This window comes from Neopelma chrysocephalum, unplaced genomic scaffold (genome assembly GCF_003984885.1).
Source record: "Neopelma chrysocephalum unplaced genomic scaffold, ASM398488v2 Primary Assembly neopelma1_188, whole genome shotgun sequence".
Taxonomy (NCBI): domain Eukaryota; kingdom Metazoa; phylum Chordata; class Aves; order Passeriformes; family Pipridae; genus Neopelma; species Neopelma chrysocephalum.
In genome coordinates this window covers 59316-82575 of record NW_020897850.1, presented here as the reverse complement: position 1 = coordinate 82575, position 23260 = coordinate 59316, and the positions used below count along the sequence as shown (strand labels likewise).

Sequence of the window (23260 nt, the reverse complement as noted above, 5' to 3'; positions counted from 1 at the left end):
AAAAAGTACAAATTAAGTTTCCTCCCACCTGCATTTTACTGGAACTCACTATCATGAAGCTGAACAGTGAGACTGGAGTGGCACCTGATTAACAACACAAACCTCTGTCTACAGACAAAACCTTGGTGAAACTGTTCTGTTCTCTAAGCAGCTCATCAATTGTGCTCCCACTCAGATTTCCTCCTGGTGTGGCTGTAGCTGCCACCATTGCAAGATGTTACCTACATTTTATTTCTGAGTAGATTAGAAGTAATTCTGTTTAGTTTTTGCTCAAAACAGAAAGGTGACAGAAATTAGTCCCATGTTCTTTGGGGAGAAAGATGATATATTGTGGGGGAACAACTAATTGAGGTTGTGTCAAGCACACAAAGAGAGGAGCACACATCAACCTAGCCTAGGAAGGAGGCAGGCAATATAGAAAATGCAATGACATTTCTTTAGGTGGAGATTAGCTGAACAAAATACATCAGCAGGGGCAAAAAGAAGAGCAACTTACGTTAACAGTATGTGGTATGTTGATTTTAATCATTAATTTAATGCTATCAAGAGGTGGTGACAGCATAAAAGCCCTGAGCCCAGTGCTTATCCACCCTTTGTAGCCACATTGCCTAGTACACTTCTGGGTGCCTCACAGCTCAAAACAAAACTGTCTGAGCAATAAGCCTGAACACAGCTCCATCCAAGGTGTGTCCTACATGTTAAGCCAATGCTAAGAATTCAGCCTCTAAGCTCTTTCAGGCTGAACAGGCACTGTATCAGGCACGGAGGCTATTTCTGAGAAACCATCCTCAACTCCAAACCTACCTCTACAAGCAATAGCACTGCAAATAAAAATTACCAGGCGTCTTATAAAATAGATTTAAAACAAAGCAGATACTTCCACGTGGTTCTCTGCTGATCTATACTACGCCTTGACTACGGAAATTGTTTTCTTAAAACCAGAATTACTTATAACCATATTGAGTGTTGCCACTTGAGTATTTCCACAAAACTTTCATCTCTTTAGGAAAGCAAGCACCTCAAAATGCAAGCCATGGTGAGGACTTTTCTGCTACGAACTACTTTTAGTTTCAACCCAGTCTAGCCCAATGATACACCTGAATGAAGAAGCGAGTCTAGTACTACACAGTAGAAGTCTCTTCCTCTGAGGAACTCCTATATGCTGTAGCTTGGGAGCTGGGATGTCTCTAGTACAGGCTTCTCAGGACAGCTCCTTCTTGACTTTCATTTAAGCAGCATTCGTCTCCTCGGACAGCTGTAAGACAGCCCTGGCCATTGCACGGTAAGATTTACCCTCATGGTGTTGGCATGCACCATGTGAACCACATTTTCTAGTTTTTCTTTATACAGGCCAGAAACTTGCTTTAAAAATACAAATAAACCCTCAAATTCTTTCGCTGTCATAAGAGTCCACCATATGCATTTTTAAGAAAAACTTCCCAAAATTACAATACTTATTATAAAACCATGCACTGTTCTGCCAAATTTCAGTGTTTCAAAATTCTTAAGAAATTCACTAAGCAATGGAAAGGGATAAGGCCTCCTTGGCAGAACAAGGCACGTAAAATACACCAATTCTGCAGAGTTCTGCAAAGAATTAGAACAGCTTTAACTGCCAGCCAAATAGTAGGCAGGGAATAAAGGCTTTCTCTCAAGGGAGAAAAGAAAATGTTGACGCCACACTTGTATAGAGTGCATGTCAGATCACTTTGTGGAACTAGGCACTGTGAGCAGGATCATCCAACAAGTTTACAGACAATATAATTGAGACAAAGGTAACATGAAACTCTTGCTTGTTTGTTCTCCCTACTCCATGCCATCTGAAATTATATCCTCCATCTGCATGTACAATGTGTTCGGCAACCCAAGCAGTCTAATCAAAGCTCTTCACCCAGTTCACGTGAGCTCACAGCTATAGGCATCCCTTAGGGTACAGACACCAATAAGCCTTCCCTTTTCAACAGACTCGGACAGAGCAGAGCAGAGAAATAATATGAACTGGTTTGTGCCTATTGAAAACAGCTTGAGCTCTGTGGCGACGCCCTCCCTCCATTGAGTCTTGACTGGGATGGAGCAAAGGTCCTTTTTTTCCTCTTATTTAACAGGAAACAGTTATCTGCAACCCTTCCTCCCAGATATTTTCATAACTGTGCCAAGACATTCCTTACAGGCACTGACTTAAACTCTGTCGATATCCCTAATTTATCCTTGCTCCAACCGCAGCAGCAGCCATGGCACCCAGTTTTCAGGGCAGCCCCGTGCCACTTCTATCCCTTACATCCAGGACACTCACACCATGCCAGCCAGCACAGCAGGGCTTAAACCAGAGGTGCCTGCTCCTTGGAGGAAGAAGTACACTTAGAAAACAATCTCAAACATCATGCTTCTTTGCCTGTTGGTTAGAGAGGGCCACAAAAGTTAGATGACAGCGAAGCAAATAGCAGGGTGGGGGGAAAGGGAGATGGAAGGTAAAAAAGCGAGACCTACAGGGAGGAAGGCTGGGGGGAAGGATATGCTCCATTACGGAGAATCCTGTCAGGATGCAATTTGTTTTCATTCTGCGCAGGAGTATAATGGTGAGCTCTCTCTCAATAGCTGTTTTGAAGCGAACCAGGCTGGTATGTCTTTAATTTATCATTTCATTATGAAACGGTTTCCCTTCCAAGAAGCCTTCAAGTCAGGAAGCTCTGTCTGCCCACACAGGAAATTCCTTTGCAGCAACTTCCCCAAAAAGGAAATTTCCCTCAGAAGTGAGCCCAGCTCATGCCTTTGAGCAGAGCTGTTTGAAGAATCTGGCATGCAAGTCCCGCAAACAACCCTGCCTGCTCCCTGCAGCCAGCATACCTAGGATCAGCAGCACTGCCCTCGCACAGGCATGTGGACACCCCACTGCACTCAGCTTTTCTCCTGCTCCCTTCTCCCCAGAGAAAGACAGGAGCATTAAGAGGGGACAAGGTGCTGAGTTTTTACTAGGAAAAAATACTTTTATTCATGAGAGAGGCACAGGACACACACAGCTGAAAAAGAGCAGAGGAAGAGCAGGGGGGCTGTAGAAAAGCTTTGTGAACTACTCTAATCTCCTGCTTGGAAATCAGGGGGAAAATCTTGCACCCTATCTTAGATCTCTTCTGATGCTATGTTGGGGACTGCAGTCTGTCCCTTAGATGTACTATGGGTTTTATTTAATGAACTTTTGCAGTGAAGACTCGAAAAGAAAGGAGGGGGGAGCCGAGAATATACAGAGGGAAGATTAATTGACAAAAATTAATCTCAAAGACATCTTGTGAATCATTAAGTGTGAGAGAGCCAAGAAGATCCAGGCCAGAGTGACTAACAACATGTGGTATTTTATGAAGCACCTTAGGAATGGGGAGACAGATCAGAAGCACTACCAGACTTTTTAATTTACCATTTCAAATCGCAAATAATACTGAATAACTTTTTTTAATGACTATGCCTGTTGTTTGGGGCAGGGGAGGAAACAGAAATGAAATTTGTGTTACATGTTAAATGGATGTGAGACAGGGCCATAGAAGGGGCACAAGCTGAACTGGATCTTGGACTGGACAACAGCAGGAAAACGAAAGCAATCCTTTGAGGGTGTATGAGAGGGGAAAAAAGGCCAGAGATAACAGAATCACTGTGGTGACTACAATTCACTGGATGCCTGTACGCTAGGGAGAGAGGCTCTCCACATTTTCCCCTCAGTTTCAACTTCAAAGTTTGTTTTTCAAACACTTGGTGGAGGAAATCTGGTCCTTAAAGCCAAAGCTCCAGGAGGTGGCTCTGCCTGCCCTCCTCTCCCATTCCCTCCTTCACCAGATAGCTTTGCCCTGTTCTCTCGCCAGCTAATTTACATGACTTTTTTTTTCTCTATTGCTGCCCTTGGCATTACATTCAGTGATTCAGTCAGCTGTTGTGCAAAGAGACTTTTGTCAGAATTGCTTAAAGGCAAATCCCCCCACTTAACTTTCTTCTGTGGCCTCTAGCTGATGAGTTAGTTATCACCTAAAAGAGCCCTCTGGCGTAGCATATGCGTACTGAATATATATCTGCTTGGATGGCATCCACACTACTGTCAAATCACTGGAGATGGTTATGAGATGGGGTAAAATGTAAAAACTGTCATACTAGAAAAAAATCCCCGACCCATCTAATCAAACATTTACACTAGTAGAGGCATACACACAAAGGAATGAGGAAACATGAAGCTATCTCTACTGTAATATATATTGCTTATCTCAGCCTCTGGTAATCTGTGGTTTAAGGACGTCATGAGCTGTCGTTGCAATCAGGCCATTGTTTCCATATTGATCACACAGCCCATCCCTCTCTCCACAGGTTTATCTGATTCCTCTTGGAAATCCATTTACACTTTCAGTCCTGAAAACATCTTCATTGCATCTTGCTGCAATGATTTCTTTCATGTAGTGATGCATCCTCATTCCTGTTTTAGACATGTTGCCCAATGATTCATCTTTGATCCCTGGGATTTGCTGCTCTGTAAGGAACTATGAATTTCCTGGTCACCACCTTCTCCATACCACATATGATTTCATAGCCACATGATAACTTTCTCCCTGCCAACCCACTCACTTACAAAACTACCTTTTCCTCAAACTGCAGAGTTCTATTTCCCTCTCTAGTTTCGTGGGAATGGGAGGATTGGGGAAATAGTCTGCTCTGGCAAGGTTCCCTAGCACATTAAAAATGACCACGTAGATGAGACCACCACACCCTGAATGGGAGTTTGAACAAACTGAGTTTGGCATTAAGACACCTCTCTAGAAATCCATGAGCTTCAACAAGACTGTGTCAGAACTTCAACTTTCTAGTAGTTTTGGTATAAAATTGTGAAATCAATGAAACCAATTTGAGACTGGTGACTGATTTTTTACAAATATCTTTGCTTACCTCTACAATCAAGGGACATTCATAGGTCTTATGTAAAACCACATGAAAAAGTTATGAGCTACTCACGTCAATAATTGTTTTCTGCTTAACAACCACAACATTCTTCTGAATGAGATATCCCTGTACTGTGGTCCCATATAAAGGAGCTGCTGTCTCTCAAGAAAAATTGAAAAAATACTATTAAAATAAGAATAATTTACTTTAATCCCACTTGTGAGTGACACTGGGAGCAGTCAATTTAGTAGATGACCATAACTTCAAGTTGTAATGACATGCCAGGCATTTTATTCATACAGAGAATGTCCCTGCTCTTCCAGTTGTCAAGATCTATTAAAGTGCGACTGTCCTAATGCTCAGATTTAGAGGTGGTCAAGAGACATGTTTTGTACCACAAATTGTATTTTTACAGCCTTTACATTGTTGATGTTATATTGACTTATAAAACTGTACTGTGAAAATGCTTCGGATTGGGGGTCAAGTCATTTCAGGATAAAATTATCAGTGTGAGCTACCTTTATTCACAATGGGTTATACTACTCTGACTATTTCAGCTTCCAAACTGGTGCCAACACTGTTTGTGGATTACACTTCACATTAGTACTCTTTGGGAAGTGGCTTATGGAGTGCACTCAAGAAAGCATTAAAGGCAGCTAATTGAGCCCCATTTACAGTTTTAAGCCAACTTAGAAATTTCAAACATATGCAGCACTGCTGACTCTGTACACTTGATCCAGTAAAAATGGATTGAAAGACCAGTTCAAACCTGGGCCTGTTGTCTCAAACCCTCTTGTGATTGCTTGATGCTGCAGAGACATAGGGAGGATAGCACTGTGAGCCTGCTTGGCAGTGCATGTGACACACAAGGCACCTTCCACTGTCTTCTGCATCCTTTTTTTTTTTTCATCATAGACAGTAATTTTACAACTTTGCCTAAAAGAAATGCGTGTAAGACATTCGAAGTGTTAATAAGCTACAAAACAAAAATGAAAAGTTACATTCTCTGTGCATAAAACCTAAGTGTTTGAGTAAGCCTCCTTTCTGAAGGATCTAAATATACACATGTACACAGAGATGTATGTCAGATTAAAAAAAAAATATCAAAACTTCTCAGCTTTGAAACGAATTTTGATTGTTAACTCTTGTCTGAGTCTCAGTGGGTTTTGTGTGCACACATTTTCTCACTGCAAATGATGGAGGCACCAGGAAGGCCATGGACAAGAAGCTGTGCTCTCAGGGTTTTTCTGGACTAGCTAGATTCTCCCAGAATTCTCACAAGAAAATCATAATTATGGAAAACTCACCATAACACTACAGATCCAACCAATTTAAAAGACATCTGGATTTACTTTTGGGTGTTCTGTTGAACTGAATCAGCGCCAAACTTTCTGAGATTCAGCCATTGCTATTGCACACAGTGATAATAGTGTGGCAGGAGGCCAACAGCAAATACTGTCTCCTTTTACAGCCCAGATGCTTCAGGTCTGCCCATCACAAACACAGCTCATCTCACCATCACTGTTAACCTCTGCTGCCACTCCCAGTTCCTCTGCTTGCTTTTCATTCTGCACGATTTTAAAACTGAGAGAGGGTGTAAAAACTGGAGATCTCTAAATGTCCCAGCTACTACGGATATTAAGTGCTATCTCTTGTCCCTATTTTGCTGAGATCCAAGGCTTCAAATCCTGCACCAAACCTTGAACAGCTTCTCCTGCATATGGCCCATTCATCGCTGCCCCACACAATGCACTGCATCCCTGAGAACATAAAGTGGAAGTAGAGAATGACTCCTGTGAGTTGGTTATGCTTACTTTCAAGAAGTGAAAAACCACCAAACAAGCTGTGATGAGACAAACCCTTTTAGTATTTAAAGAGCAGTAAAAAACCCCAAACCTCTAATAAAAAGTTCAAGGTGCCTTGAACAATTGCACACCCAGCAACACAATAATGACTACAGAGTAAGGAAGTTAAAGGCCCAGAGGTAGTAAGACTACTAAGGAAGTTTCCAAGGAAGTGAGATACAAAGATGTATAACACAGAAAAAAAAAAAGGAACAAAGAAGTATTTGTGTACAGAGGGTTTTTTCTGACAAAATGCGTTCACTGAATCATGAAGAGGAAGTGAAAGCCAGCAAAGAGGTTAAAAATTGAAGGAGACAGATTGCTTAGAATAAATCAGAACAAAAGAGAGAATCGGAAGGAGGAACTTAAATACATAAAGGGAGATTTCCCCCACTAGGAAATACACAAGGACCCACTCAAGCGGCAGAACTGAAATGAGTAACTGGTTTGTGGACCAGCAGGAACCGGGGCTACTTCCTTCTGCACTACCGAGAAGGAGGAAGTAGAAAGGGAGAAATTCTCAGTATTGCACAAACCAAAGAAGCACACTCGTTCTTTCATCTCTCTTCCCCTAAACATTGGCCAAATAAGTAGAAGCACAGTGCAAACCTACACATTTACTCACACGCACACACACACAGTCTCAATAAAACTGTGGGAGTTACTGGAGTCAGTGAGACAACTATTCACTTGAGCAGGTCCAGAAGGTCACTTTTCACACCTATTAAGCTGGCTCAACAAACCATTTCTGTTTCAGCCCCAACCTACGACTTGCACAATTGAGGGTCAAGCCCTGATTATGCTTTCTGAACCCTCCTCCCTAACCAGCCTGCTCGTGCCCAGGGTGGTCGAAATGCAGGCTCTGGAGTCTGTGCAGAGGGAGGGTATAAATATCACAGAATCTCTCCGCTGGCTTGAGTTGATGGAAATGTTCTTTAAAGCTCAGCATCAAAGCATTCACTTTATAAGCTGTAAGCCTTGGTTCTTGTGCCAGCAGCGACTTCTCCCCATAATTAATTAATGCTGTATTAATTGTGCATGTTCCACGGGCCTGTTGAGGAGGTGTGGCAAGACCTGCACACAGAGATCAAACCTTTCTGGTGCAGCCAAGAGAGGGGAACAGGAGAGAGGAGGTAAAACCCCTTCAGGTACCTACAAAGGAAAACTGTGTACAAGCAATGTGCTCAAGGGCTATGGAACCAACGTCTGAGGAGGGACATGTGCTGAGCCCTGCCATGTCATTCCAGCAAACAATGAACGCTAAGGGCAAGGAAGAATATTCCACCAGCTGTACCCCTTAGCAATCTGTTTGGCTCTGGGCCAGCTGGGAGCACCATCAGCAGGCCAAAAGGAGGGGCCTGTGGCAGCTGAGTGACCTCACGGGTAGGATTTGGCCACAAGACCCTGTGAAATAGCTGGAAGGAGAAAGGGGGAGGAGGAGGAAAAGGGAGATTATTCCACCTCCTCTCTCCTGTGCTGGGACTCAACTCTCTGCTGACTGCACTTGAGGAAGTTGCACCCTCACCTTCTAGGGGCTTTGACCATGGTTCAACCAGTGCTGTAATGGTCAGAGTCCACTAGGACCACCTTACCCACTTCCCCAGGAAAACTAGGAGGCACACTCACAACAGGAACAAGTCAGAAAAGAGGATGACCCAGCCACTAACATCCCCCGTGAAGAAGCCCGTCTTCAGGCACGCCTCAGGATTTTGCTGGACATACCTGCCCATCAGCAGCCTACAAGCAGACCTACAGATCCTTCCCTGCTGTAGGACAGAAACCAAGGACTAACTAAGGTCTCAGATCTGCTCAAGATGATTCACAAAAGCACTCATCCTCTACCAAAAACATCAAGGTAGTGAACGTGTACATATTTTCAGCTGTAATCTGAATGACTTCATGAGAGGAAAGTCCTGCTTATCAAACCTGATTTCCTTCTATATCAAGATAACCCACCTAGTTGATCCAGGGAAGCCAGTTGATGTAATCTTTTTGGAGTTCAGTAAAGTTTTCAATACTGCCTCTCACAGTGTCCTTCTGGACAAAAAGTCCAGCACACAGTTGGATAAACACATCACACAATGGGTGAGCAATCGGCTCACAGGTTGAGCACAGAGGGTAACAGGGAAAGGGGTGACATCAGACTGGCCACCCGTCACTAGTGGGGTTCTGCAGGGCTCCATCTTGGGCCCTGTGCTCTTCAACATCTTCATAAATGACTTGGATGCAGGACTGGAAGGGACAGTGAGCAAGTCTGCAGGCCACACAAAACTGAAGGAGCTGTTGACTCCCTCAAGAGCAGGAAGGCCCTGCAGAGAGACCTCGACAAATCAGGGGACTGGGCAGTCACCAACCATATGAAGTTGAACAAGGGAAGTGCCTCATTATGCACCTGGGATGGGGCAACCCTGGCTGCTTGTACAGACTGGGGAATGAGATGCTTTTCCATGAGTGCCCTGGAAAGGGACCTGGGGGTCCTGGTTGATGGCAAGTTGAATATGAGTCAGCAGCACCCTGGCAGCCAGGAGGGCCAACCGTGTCCTGGGGGGCATCAGGCAAAGCATCGCTGGCTGGGCAAGGGAGGTGATTGTCCCACTCTGTGGCCTCACCTGGAATATTGGGGCAGTTTTGGGCACCACAATATAGGAAAGACATTAAGGCATTAGAGAGTGTCCAAAGGAGGGCAGCAAAGATGGTGAAGGGGCTTGAGGGGAAGCCGTGTGAGGAGCAGCTGAGGGCATTTGGTGTGTTCAGCTGGAGAAGAGGAGACTGAGGGGAGACCTCATTGCAGTTACAACTTCTTCCTGAGGGAGAGGAGGGTCAGACACTGATCTCTTCTCTGTGGTGACCAGCGAGAAGACCTGAGAGAATGGCCTGAAGTTGTGTCAGGGGAGGTTTATGTTGGATGTTAGAAAAAGGTTCTTCACTCAGATGGTGGTTGGGCACTGGAAGAGGTTCCCCAGGGCAGTGGTCACAGCACCAAGACTGACAGAGTTAAGAAGCATTGGGATGATAATCTCAGGCACAAAGTGTGACTCCTGGGGATGGTCCTGTGCAGGGCTAAGGGTTGGACTCAATGATCCTTGTGAGCCCCTTCCAACTCGGCATATTCTGTGATTCTGACTGGTACAGCTGGCTTGAAATCTAACCTGCAAAGACATTTTCATACTAACTCCTGCACCAAATTTATTCATCTCTATAAATTTTTTGTGTAGGCAAACAATTATTTGTTTTTCTGAAGGTACTGCGTGCTTGGCAATTGCTTTTTAAAGAACAAAGAAAACCAGGACTGGCAAGGGAAAACTTTAGCAAGAGTCCAAAATAAAAGGCATGAAATTAAAAATACATTAAACAGAAGAAAGGGGGAGATAATGCAGAAAAGTCAGAAGGTTTATAAACTAACTGAACAAAATTGTCTCAGCAAGTTACTTATAGAAAAAAGGAATTTATGTCTAACCAGAAATTTGATACAGCACATCCACAGTAAATGTGAAAAAAAAATGCAGGTAAAGATCACGCTACTTATTCTGAGATGACAAAACATCTTAACAAACCATATATAGAGAAGCAATAAAATATAGGCAAATAGCAAAAGCATTAAGAATTCTGCTCAAAGCAGGTAATACTTTCCCTTTGTGAGGAAGGCAAATGCAATTTATGTTTACCATATAAAAAGGTGGGGTTTTTTTCTTTTACAGTGTTGTCAGAAGCACGAGCAGAAATAAACAAACATCTAAACTTTACGTAATTAAATGTATTGATGCAGATTAAAATCTTAATTTATCTGGAAAGCCAATGGGTGCCAAACCTAAGCCTTTCATCTGACACTGTCCCTTTCTTTCAGTAGTTTGAAAGAAAAGAGAAACAGATCTCCCTACATTTTTAAAAAAGAAAAATGCAGCTATTTATAGCTGCATTTATTGGAGCTGTTTCCTTATCAGGAAGTATGTAGCTGGGAATTACTATCTGCCTGCATCGGAAATTCTTTCAGGGATACAAAAACCCAAAAAGGAAATTTCCCTTCAAAGATATTCTGCATTTTTTTGCTGCTGGTGGGTTTAAAATAAAATGTCAGTGCTCTGACCAGCTCACAGCCCCTTTGGGACAGTTGTTTTGCAAACTAGAAGCTTTAAGACACCTGAGGGAAATATTAAAAAAAATGCTTCTAGAAAACTGAAAGAGAATGCTGGGAACATATTAATAAGAAAATAAACCTTTCTTTGCAGGATGCTGAGATTGTGCAAATTCATTACTGGCATTATAATATCTTTCTCTGAAATAAGCATGTTCCTAGAGCTTATCTTTACAGAAAGCGTTTGCAAAATTTATCACTGGCAAAGAGCTGATTCTTGCAGTGCTAACTAGAGCTGGTTTGTTCAGACCAGGTCTTCAGATCAGGTCTGTACAGCTGACATGCCCACCTGACTGAACTTCTCTTGCCCAATTCACTGCTTCCACCTCCACCCCCAGGGCGTGAGTGTTGCACAGTCCAAAAGCCAGTGAAACCACCACTCTTCTTTTGAGAGGGGAATAGGTAATGCAAAAAGCCTGGGTGGGGGTACCACACTGGTACCACACTCTTCTGCACGTCACAGCACCAGGACAGGGCAAAGGCCATGTAGAATATTGTTTGCCTGCAAGAGAGGTCAAATTTTTGCAGCCCGTGGGATCCAGTGCTACAAACAACTCTGGACTTGGATAGTGAAACTCCAGCTACAAGGATCTACTCAGCAAACTCTCAAACAGGAAGACTTCCACTGCCTCCAAAGCAGCCCCCATAACTGATAAATTTGCCAGAGTCCCTTATTCTTCCTCTCCATTAACTGCATAACACCCCCTCACTATGCCTGTGGACTCTAAAGGCAGGAATAATATGTTAGTTAATCATTGGAGACATTAAATTTAATTTTTACTTGTCATGGTATAATTTGACATTTTCATTTTCTGGTCTGTACAATTGCTATAGAGCTACTTAACCACGCTGCCAGTGCAGAGTGGACACTTTTTTTTTTTTTTTCAGTGGGATACAAAAGTATAGGGAGATCAAAACCAGACAAGCAGATGGCATAAACAAAGCAGGGTGCTTAGGGCTATTCCTGGGGTATGACTTTTATGCACAAAAACTCATAAGGAAAGATTTGGAGCTAAGCAAGTTTCCTAATGCTTTGACTCTCAAAAGCCAATCAGTGGTGATTATTTATTAACTCACAACATCAGCAACCATATGCCTATTAAATATATATAAACTTCTTGAACAAGGATCACTGCTACATTAATAGCAGCATGCTAGTCCTGCATAAAACAATTTACATGAGTGAGCACATTCAAATATATTCATCCCATAAAAGACTGTGCACAAGCACGCCACAACAATGGAATGGCTGATGCATAAATGCTTCTCCCTCCCAAGTATCTTTGGAGAATGATCTTAAAAAGAGGCTCTTGGCTGAGGTGTTGGATTGGGTCTCCAAATCTGGGTGGAACCATTTTACCAAAAATGTCTTCAACAAACTTAAACATCATTTAGTCCTTCTGCTCCAGCAGTAAAATGGGGAGTTGGAAAAATGGTATAAAACCCCATTTAATGGATATTTTGCTAGGCTCTATTTGCACCAGAAGGAGTGCCAGCATAGGAGAGGGAAGCCACAGAAGTACAGCAGAAGGAAGTCTAACTTTTCATAAAGGGCATCGAATAATGTGGTTCTTTTCTGTGTGTGTGTAAACACACAACCCATCACATTAATTCCTGGGAGTTTGAAGCTACCAGCAGGTTTCTCCTCAGACACTTATACCCCTCTCAATGCTGCACAGTGTTGCTCTCTTCCAACAGCCAGCAGCTCAGCTCTGCTAAAAGAACATGCATGTTATGTTGTTTCTGCAGGGGTTTTTGCCACACTTGTGTTTTGTTGCAAGGCTCTCACCACACAGTGAGTGCTTTCTTATTGTGGAATGGTTAGTCATGGCTTACACGCAGTTTCTCTTCTGTGTTTTCTTTAATTGTAGGGCTGTTTACGAATGCTGCATTCTTTGCATTCATTTTATTTCTTACAAAAAAAATAATAAAAGAACTTGGAAGCATTTATAATACAAATGAAAAATTAAACACACTTGGGATGGAAAGAGAAAAGCAAGCTAATTTTAGGTTCACAGAAATTGACAGCGCCCCTTTAAGACAAAGCTAGAAATGCTTCAAACCCAGCAATACCATAAATGTCCTGATGTTTTTGCTTCTTATTCCTCTCCACACTTTCCAGGGGAATTCCACAAGGGATCAAGCTTGAATCCCAGATTAAAGCAACATGGCCTCCTTTCCCCTCTGAATAAAGGTGAGTGTGTGTTTTGGAGATTTAAAACCTTAAAGTGAAGCTTTCCAGAAGGGGAAAAGACTGGCTTAGCACCACTGGGACTCCCACACTGCCAGTTCTCTGTACCCTGCAGCACAGGTCTCTTGACCTCCCACCTCAGGACTGTTTTACAAGTTCCCACCGAGGCAGGAAGGATCCTGTCCCTCCACATGCTTCCACTGAGGACTGTCGGTGCAGGAAACTGCTGTTAACCCTGGGCAACAACCAGGCACATTAAAAAAATAAAAAGCACTCGGCTCTGGAATAATCTCCCAAGAAACAGAAACCAGCAAGTGAGCTCCGTTTACAAGGTTTTTCCCACACTTAACCTGGATGCTTCTGCCACAGTGACCAGACAGCAGTCAGGAGCTAACAGATTTAGGGTTCAACTCACCAGCTATTTACATCAAAGATGACAAGTGAAGTGGCCCTGTGCCATTCCAATGCAACCCCAGTGACAAGGGGCTTAGTTTCCTACAGGTGATGAACAAAGACAATGCCAGAAATGTGCAAAGCACGATCCTCATGATCCAAAGGCCACAGCTGTCCCAGCTGGATCAGTAATGGGGTTTTACTCTCCCCAGTCCAATATATTCCAGATGAAAAAACTGCATCTATATTGTGCCCAGCCATGGTACAAGAGCGACTCTGAGACTGGGCTTCCCACCCATCCAAGTTCCCTGTTTGTATAATTGCTTTGGAATGGGCCTGAGATTCACTGTCAGAAACCCCTGGGATGCAGGCTGGAGTAGATGTGTTAAATTCAGATGAACATTTGAGGATGCCCGTGGAAGAGGCCACCTTAGGTAAGAGGCAGGCATAACCAATGTCTTTCCAGCTCATGATTTTCATCCTATTTATCTAAAAACTGGACATAGCTCACAGTCATGAAGGAGCCAGGCCCAGTCACTTTGCTAGAGTTAACCAAAGTAATGGTCACTGAGGTTGACAGGATGGCTGGCTGGGATTTCTACAGTCCAGTCAGCCTGTTAGTAGATTATTAAGAGTCATAAATTGAAAGACCAAGAGGTACTGCTCAACAGAGGAAGCAGATGGACCCTGCTCTGCATAGCTCATAATATGAAAGTGCAAGAATAGCCCATGGTAGAACACAAAGATGCAACATCAATATGAAATACTGCAGTTGGATGTTAGCAAACAGTGCCACTGTACCAGCCTAATTTTTTTTTTTTGATAGTGGGTTGGTATTGATTATTAAAGGACTAGCTACCCAGAAAGGGAATGATGTATAAGGTGAAAAGCAGATTAGGAGAAAAGGCAAGCATATAAAGAGGGAGGAATGAGGCTTAAGTGTCATAATGTCAGAGAAGAGCAAAGAGGGGTCTAGAAGAAGCCAATCATTTGAGAAAGAGGCAAGTCCAGGTCCCACTAAACTCCGTGGGGATTTAAGCACTCATTTCAGTGGGACCAGGATTATTCTCAGAGTCACTAATTTGACATTCTGGCCACCTCTCAGTCCCTTTGTCATATGAAGCTTTATTTTATTTTCCCAGTATGTGCGTCAGTCAGTTTTGTTCCACAAAGATCCTTCCAAAGAAAACATTTTTATTGCTTTCTGCTCTAAATGTGGCTTAGGGTGAAGGGCTTTTTTTCCCATCTCACTACATACTTTCGGTTCAGTGCATTGAATATTCTAGTAACTAAATAACAATCTGCTTAATGCTTCAAAGTAGCTTTCCATCTGCTAGCCAAAACTGTAGAATATTCAACAGGTGACAAAGGATTAATAAAAGGAGCAGCATAATTAATAGACACTATACAGGAGAAAAATGGATCCTTGGCAAACCTGAGAGAGTTTTTGCTTCCTCTTCCTCTGGTTTCCTGCATTCCTTTAATAATAATAATAATAATAATAAAAAAAAGAAAAAAAAAGAAAACAATTGGTGCCCTTAAAACACAAAACCCACAAATGATATATATATAAGCAACAATGCACAATCAAGAGAAAGAAGCTGTTAATAAACTGCCTTCAGGTATTATAAATGACTTAGTTTAAAGAAACTGCCCAACTGAGAGCCCAACTACCTGTCCTACCCTACTACTCATGTTCCCACTTGGGACAGACAACTTTTTTTTCAGTATGTAGTACAGACAGGGTCACAAAGATGCCAAACCAACACAGAACCATTGGACTAGTTTCCACCAAATCAGAGTATCAAATAATTCTACAAACAGACATGTACAAAGATTCCTATGAAACACTCACTAAAAACTTAAAGCCTTTAATATAATTATTGCAGAAAACTAAACAAATTTCCTTTCTGTCCTCCTTAATGAGGGCAATAAAACAGAAAGTAACAACAAGGGGCACACAGAGATATTGAAATAAAAAATGTGATCTCACTAGCTGTGTGCAATCAGGTCTGCATATGGTGAAGTTCATCAAAATCACTTGTGGCCTGGAATTTATCACACACTGGAAAACCCTAGCCTACACCAGAAAAAAAAAAGTACTCAAACGATTTTACAAATAGGTCTTTTGCTTTCCCTACCACCACAACACCCCAAAAGCGAGTGCAGTCAAGACAACAACAACACTGCAGTAAAAGTTCTCCCCTATGAGGTGATGCCTGTTCTGTGGCATGTTGAGCTGTATCATTTCACTCTGAACATCAGTGCAGACTGTTGGTGGGGTTCAGAAAAAAGGCAATGGCAAGAAAAATCAGTTGCTGTCAAGAAAAATTGCTTCACGTGTACAGAAAATTATGTGCAGTGTGTCTTATTGTGACAACGGGCTGCAGACATAAAAGATGCCAACCCTAAAGAGAGAAGAGTAATTAGTTCAGAGGAAGAAATTAACTCATGCTCACGTTTGTATCAAGAGAAAACTCTGAAATCTTTGCCCGTAAGATCCATCTCCCTAAACAAACACACACATGTTCCCAAGATAACATGCCCTTCAGAGATAAAAATCAAACATACAAATCAGCATAAACGTGCAAGGGGGAATGCTTTGCACAGGATCAGAGCACGTAACGTGTCCTTTCTTAGCACTGATATTTCTTCTGTATCTCTCGTTGAAGTTTTTTGTTGAAGGCGACAAAAGAAAACCATGAAGCCTCTAGCACATATTTACAGTTGCTGTTATAGAAGGCAAACCACCTTATTTTAATCTTGTGTATTACAAAAAAGGAAAAAGCTATTTTCTCTCTGATTCAGAGAGTATTAATAGACACAGGGAAGGGTTCTCATATAAATCTCTTAAATGCTGTATCCTCTATGGAGTTCCAAGGACTTTTTACTACAAGGTATCGGCTATGGCATAAAATAAGCAACTAATGACATCTTACCAGATGAGACAAAGAGATTTGCTCTAATAAAAATAGAATTAAAAAAATACAGACCCCATCAAAAAACCCACTAACTCTCTCTGTGGCAATATTAAGTGTGACCTCAGAGATAAGGGGTATGCAAATAGTTTCAGAGGACTTCCACCTTACATTCTTCATTATCACAATATCTGGGCAGTTTCTGTACTAGTTTTCAAAACATTTAAGAGTCTTTGCACTCATGACTTTTTAAAATTTTACAGTGGGGAAACTAAAACAAGATGTCCAAGGTCACAGAAGGCGCCAAGGGCAGAGTCTTGTGTGAGAGCCAAACTTGCTTCTCTTCAATCTTCGGTAAAAATCTCCATTTTCCAAACACTCCTTTGGTCTGACATTAGTCTAGTGGAGATCAGATACGCTGCAAAGCTACCACAGCACACCCACCAGGGACAAAGAGCAACTGTTTTTTGACTACATACTTAAAATGTAGGAAAGTACATTCTCCAGTTCCCCGCTGATCCTTTGTTTACAATGCCCCCAATACTCTGTTCCTAGGTAAGAAGTGGATAATAGATAAACAAGTAGTTTAAAACTGGGGTCAACAGTCCCTTACAGAGAAGTGCAGCATGACAGAAAGGTATGTTTTATCAGAAAATTATTCTTTACTATCCCAGAGATGTAAAGTTAGGACTGCTTACACTGTACTTCTATACTACAGGAATAGGGCTGACTGGGGAGAAAGCAGCTTCTTAAAACAAGAAAGGTTGTGTGAGAAGGAAAAGGTGCCTTCATATCACCCCCAGAAAAAGGTTTTTGTCTACATAATCTAGCTGTGTTGGCCAAAGAGGAGTCCTCCTATGCAAGACTGTAGCAAAGAGGGATCTGCATTCTACTTTTCTGAATTCTGCACTTCTCCGTTTTCCAGTCTCTGGATCAAATCAGCTCAGCATAGCTGAGACCCATTTGCTCACCAAACAGTGAGAAATAATTTATTGCACAATAGGAAATTTTTCTACTAATTATCCTCATACTATTGCTGTTAGCAGTTTCAGAGTGCTTTTAAACGTTAGAAATAGTGAAATTTCTAATAGGAAGGCACAAAACGCTGCCTGAATCCACAGGGTGTACTTCATGTTCCAGCTGAAATGTTTGTCTCTAGTTCTGTCTTTGCTTGGGCCAATTGCTGTTTTCAGCTGCACCTGTAGCATGGCTAAATGAAGATGTATGGGTTAGGACTGAACTCTGCCTTTATTTTGGTAAATGCCAACAGAACATCACGGAAACAGAAGGAGTAGAGGCCTGACAACTTATCAGCTCTGTGTATGGACAGAGAAACTCACCGTATCTCTCTGTTGCACTGGAATTGGTGAGGGTTGAAAGAAGTTATTATATTTCAGCTAATCAACAAAAACAGCAGTAAGGCTGGAACCAAACAAAATCTCAGACCTAGAAAACCCTCAGACTTTGTGGATCTAAACCCAGTCTCCACACAGTACCACAGCCTGAACTAGAAAATTACTGCCTTGCCTGACTTCTGAGGTAGTTTGGATTTAGGATGAAAACTGTGACTCTGACACATCTCTAAAATAAACAAACAAACAAAAAATAAAAGAGAGAGGTCCATGGAGGAACTGAAAAATCCCATATCAATACCTCTTAAACCTCATTACCAGAATCCAAAAGGTGCTGAATTATTTCTATACATGGTATCAGGAACACTACTCCTGGAATATCATCCTCAGTGCTGTTGTCTTCACTTTAAGAAGGATGTCTGAAGTGGGAAACGGTTCACAGAGGTGATACAAACAGAATTTAAAATCTGGAAGCTTAACAGGAAGATTGACAGCTTTAAAAACCTCTCTTCCTATCCAGTTTAGCTGAGAAAAGGTTAAGAAGTGACTATCTAAAAGCACCTATATCAGGAGTAGTCTTTTGATAATATTTAGCAGGAAAGGAGATAATGAGATCTAATAGTTGGAAACTGAAGCTTGACGAATTCAAACTATAAATAGGGCACTTAAAAAAAGCAAATAAGGAGGATAATTAAGCATTGAAAGAACATCTAGAGACCTTATATCCTCCCCATCACTTAAGTCTTTTACATAAAGAGCAGAAATCTTTCTGCACCTGTTGTAGCTCAGTTACTGGACCCAAACACAGCAGTTGCTGCATGAAGTTCTGTAACTGAAGTTACACCAGAGATCATTTTCGGAATTCAGAATGGTGGCTCGTGGCCTAGCTGTGAATCTACGTACTTTAAAAACAGTGGTTTTAATAGTGTTTGGCTCTGCTGGTTGATGACAGTGTTTTGTGTCAATATTGACTGCTTACTGAGCTACAAAATACTACACTGCCACAGACTACAACTAGTAAGGCTATGTAAATGTGTTCATGTTGTTTATGATCTCAGACACTAACTATATAGAAGGTTATTTCACAGATATTTCATGATTAATCATCTGTGCTTTCACACTACAACAAGCCAGACTAGTGTGGAAACACTAATGAGAAAGAAGCCTTGCAAGTTTAAAAATGTGCCAACCAAAAGAACAGGAAAACCAAAACAAAAATCAAGGTGAAAAAATAGCACACCTAAAAATACTGGATATAAAGTCTTCACTGAGAGGAAGCCTTATAAGCTCTATATTATCTAGCGTGCTGGCTTGCTGACGTGAAGGAAGTAGGTAAAACAACCACCACTTTCAGTATCAAGGGTCTCTGCCTTCCTGCCTTATGCATCTGCCAGACACAGGGGGAGTGCAATAAGTAAAGCCAGCCGTGATCATAGCTGTGGAGGGGACAGACAGTAGCTCCCACAGCAGAAGTAAGCAGTGACAACTAATGCAATGAGGAAAAGATCTGGGAATTAACAGCACCTGGGGGGAAAAGAACTGCTGGGGAACTGTGTTGGGGGTTTTTTTGTGTTTAAGTTTTGGGCAAAGCACAGAAGTGCCCTGTGAGTGTGGCATTAAGTCCTCCCTGGCCTAAAGAAATAGATCAGCAGCCACATGTATGTGCCAGCCAAGCCAGGCCTGGGAGCCCATGGATACTCAGGCAGTGACCAGACAGGGTCAGAAATGTCACAGTGCCAGATCCCACTCCTGTCAGAAAGCAGAGAAAAGGTATAACCTGGGCTATGCAGGACCATGCAGGATGCAGCACAGGCAACGAATGACCTCGGGGCAGAGCAACTCGGTGGCCAGCCAGGGAGTGAGCACAGACTACAGAAATGCTTGAAACACAGTCTTCATCCAGAAAAAGAGTGTGTGTGTGTGTGTGTGTAAGACAGCTGAGGACAGGAGTGAGAATGTCTTGTGATAAACATGGACTTTAATCCCCTGCCCCCCCTGAAATCCCAAACCCATTTCTCAGTTGGCAAAACACAAAGTTTTGCTTGCTCCTGGCCCTCTTGCTCACTGTTGCTCAAGTAACCCAGGAACGTAACACCTGAAAAAAGTTTACTTTAAACATTTCTATTTCCATTAGAACTGCTTCTCCTCCAAATAGGAAAATTCCACTCTTCTTGTCCCCATCCTATCTCCCTAATTCACTTCTCACTTGCCAACAGTCCTTGGCCTTTCCTATTTCTCAAACATAAAATCATCTCAGCAAGGAAGTACCTGGCTCTCACCTTGCCCCCAGCTCCAGTTTTTGTTTCAATGTCAGTGATATGTCCTCCTTCCTTTGCAGCATCCTTTTGTGCTCAGCTAAGCTCATTCTTCCTCCTTTCCCACTGCCTCTGTCAGCCCTCATGCTCTATACCACAGAGCCTGGGCACCATGAGTATTTGAGAACATTAGCAACCTGAAAAATACCCACAGCACAAACACATTCCACTCACCACAGCTTGTGAAACCGACCTTGTGTCACAGCACATAACCAAGCAATTCCTCCAAAGTGGAAGAAACATAGCACTTCCTGTCAAAATAAACCCTCCATACTTGTGCCTGTCATGAGAAATGACAGCCCAAATGCTTGGCAAGGGGATGGGAGGGGGACATACAACGTACTGTATTTAAGACTAATTTCCTTTAGCTAAAAACAGAAGCTAGGAAAACCAAACCAGCTAGATCTTAAAAAGAAAAAAAATAAAGTATAAAGCCAGGGACTTCCCTGCTCTCTTCCATAAAACCAGCAATAACTCCTCACCCCGCCCTGCCCCCTGAAGACGCCTCCGTGCTGACACTCACGCAGGTGTGCTGGCAGTCTGATCGAGTCTTCCTCCATCCTGATGGCTTGAGGCACTGGGACATGTAGTGGTGACGAAGTGTAAGTCGGTACCGGGCTCGCTGGAGGGGTGTACGAAATTCTTTCCTGCTGTTAAAAAGAAAATGGGGGGGGGGGAAGGGAGAGAGAGGACAACGTGAACTTTGGAACGGAGGTGTGAAACCAAGGTAGAGGAGGGAGAAGTAGGTGGAAGGAAGGAAGTGTGTGTGTGTGTGTTTGTGGTGATGGTGAGCAGCACTAGTGATGCACCTGGCTGCCCAGGGAACCACAGAGCACAGCACGCTGTGCGGGCAAGCACTGCACAGGCTGAGTGCTGCCCAGTGCTGCAGCCAGGGGCCAAACAGCTTTTAGGGCGATGGGTCTAATTTTCAAAAGGTCCATGAAGTTTCCAAGGTACTTCTCAGAAATTTGCCAAGGGAGGAAAGGGAAGTGACACATAAGTGGGGAGACTCCGAGGGTTTTATGCCAGTGAAAAATCTGACAGCAACTCCATGATACAACCATGAGTACCACTGAAGTGCCAAAACCACCACACTAACAAATCAGTTATGATCTGAACTAGTTTGTTACACATTTAACACTACTTCCTCCTAGCATTTCAAAGACATTAATCAATTACTTTTGTCTTTGCTGCAGAAAAATATATCACTACAAACTGCTCTATTTACCATCGAGTAATGTAATACTTCTGTTTTTGCCTAAACTAGTTACTATTATCTTTGAAGTAATTTAACTTGCAACCAAATAAGTAAGTTGGCATACAGAAAGCAGCTATGCAAGGACACTCACAGAAGCATATATCACAGAATATTCTGAATTGGAAGGGACCCACAGGCATTATGAAGTCCAACTCTTAAGTGAATGGCCCATATAGGGGATTCAACCTGTGACCTTGGCATTATTACCATCAAGATTTAACCAACTGAAGTAATCTCGGGGTCAAATAAAGGGCAATTTGTGAATGTTGCATTAGTTTCATAATTATCACAGGGTTTTATTTTCAAAAACGCCTGTCAAGAAATCTAAGATTGAAACTTCATGAGATCTGATGGGAAAATTCTTCCATATTCTAAGCCTGTACTCCAATCACAGCACAAATTATACCCTTCATAAATAAATATAGCCACAATTTTACAGGAACATGAAAAAAATCATTATCATATGATTCCTGAAAGGCAATTCACGTTATTCTCCAAAACCATGCTACTGAAATTTAACAACAGCAGTGCAAACGGTATGGATTTACATCTCTGCATGCACAGAAGCAGAAGGAGTCACCTTAATATCTGAGCATTTGCAGAGCAGCACGAGTGCAGCTCCTTACCCTGACCTCAATCTCTGGCAAACGAAAAAGACAAATTTGGTGCTGGTCCAAGAGAAGGTAACTATTTCCATGACAAACCACAACATAATCACAGCCACGAGACAGAGAAATAGACTGAAGCTGATAGAGGCACCTGCAGAAAGTAATGTTAGCACCCTTACCCCCAAAAGGAAGGAGAGGTTTGTAAAAAAACTCTTGAGGCAGATTAGGTGACATGTCTAAAACTGAATGTAACATGGAGCACCTAGAAAATCTTGCATTTTTCAGCCAGCACTTCAAAGCAAGCCCAGTTCATTCTTCTGCAAGGTGCTGCTAGCTGCTTACTGCTCAGGGCTCAGGCAGAACCAGAAGTTTAGCCTCAACATCAGGAGTTCCACCACAGTACACTATAGCCAAACTGACAACATGTGGTGAGGAAACTATTATAACTATTCTGGGTTTAGATGGAGTGAAGACAGGCCTGTTTCACTCCACCATCACGATGTTATTTCTGCAAGGACAGTGTCTGTGGCTTTTAGCTCAGTGCTTTTTAACCAGAAATCATTCAATCTTATGATCCTGTCTTCCACAAACTCAATTTCTTTCTATTCATCACTGTCCAGGCGACAGCAATCCATTAGATCATACGAATTCAGCTTTTTGTAGTTAACAAACATGGATGTTCATTGTGACACGATGAAAGACACACTTGTGGAGCTACAAAACATTATTCTGTTTTCTACTTACGTAATTCCTTCCCCAGCCCAAAACAGCTGACTCTGTGCTTCCCATTCCCGCAAGGTGCAGCTCTCTGTGCCCGTTCTGCAGTCTCACTGTCCATTTGCACTTCTCACCCGAGAGCACAGCACCAGTGGACTGCAACGAAACGAGGCACTTCCCAGCATTTTCTGCTGCAATCCACAGTTCTGATAATCGAACCACACTGCTCCTTTCTGTTTATTGAGATATTTATAAAAAGAGGAACACTTCTGAAACACTGCCATACAGATGTCTGCCTCTGCAAACAGGTACTAGAGGATAGGTGGGAGACCTAAGTCCTTTTCCTCCCTCCTGAAGGTTGCAGGATACAGTCCTGTATTCGGTCCATTTTATGCTCACAGAAATAATGAATCATCGCTTCAAAGACAAAGGCTAATTGGCTTCAAAGGGCCAAAAGCAGGTGGAAAGTGAAAACAAAAAATGAAATTAAATCTAGAATCTGTACACTTCCCTCAACACCCAGGAGGCACTGGATCAAATTAAGATATCGTGCTTCCAGTACCTGCTGCCTGTACTGATCAACCTCCTAAAGGCATACCATAACTTGATTTATACTATGACAGT

General features: G+C 42.4%; 1 protein-coding gene across 5 annotated transcripts in view; it reads right to left on the bottom strand.

The window, feature by feature from the left end:
- ETV6 (ETS variant 6) overlaps nt 1-23260 on the bottom strand; it is a 128867-nt gene that overhangs the window by 65763 nt on the left and 39844 nt on the right. For 3 of the 5 annotated variants that reach the window (XM_027702525.1, XM_027702527.1, XM_027702528.1), the window contains one exon: nt 20577-20703. In XM_027702525.1, coding sequence (XP_027558326.1) covers nt 20577-20703 — 127 coding nt within the window. Of the gene's footprint in view, nt 1-4980; nt 5070-5677; nt 5845-20576; nt 20704-23260 lie in introns of all 5 variants that reach the window. The other 2 variants (XM_027702529.1, XM_027702526.1) reach the window with 2 other exon arrangements.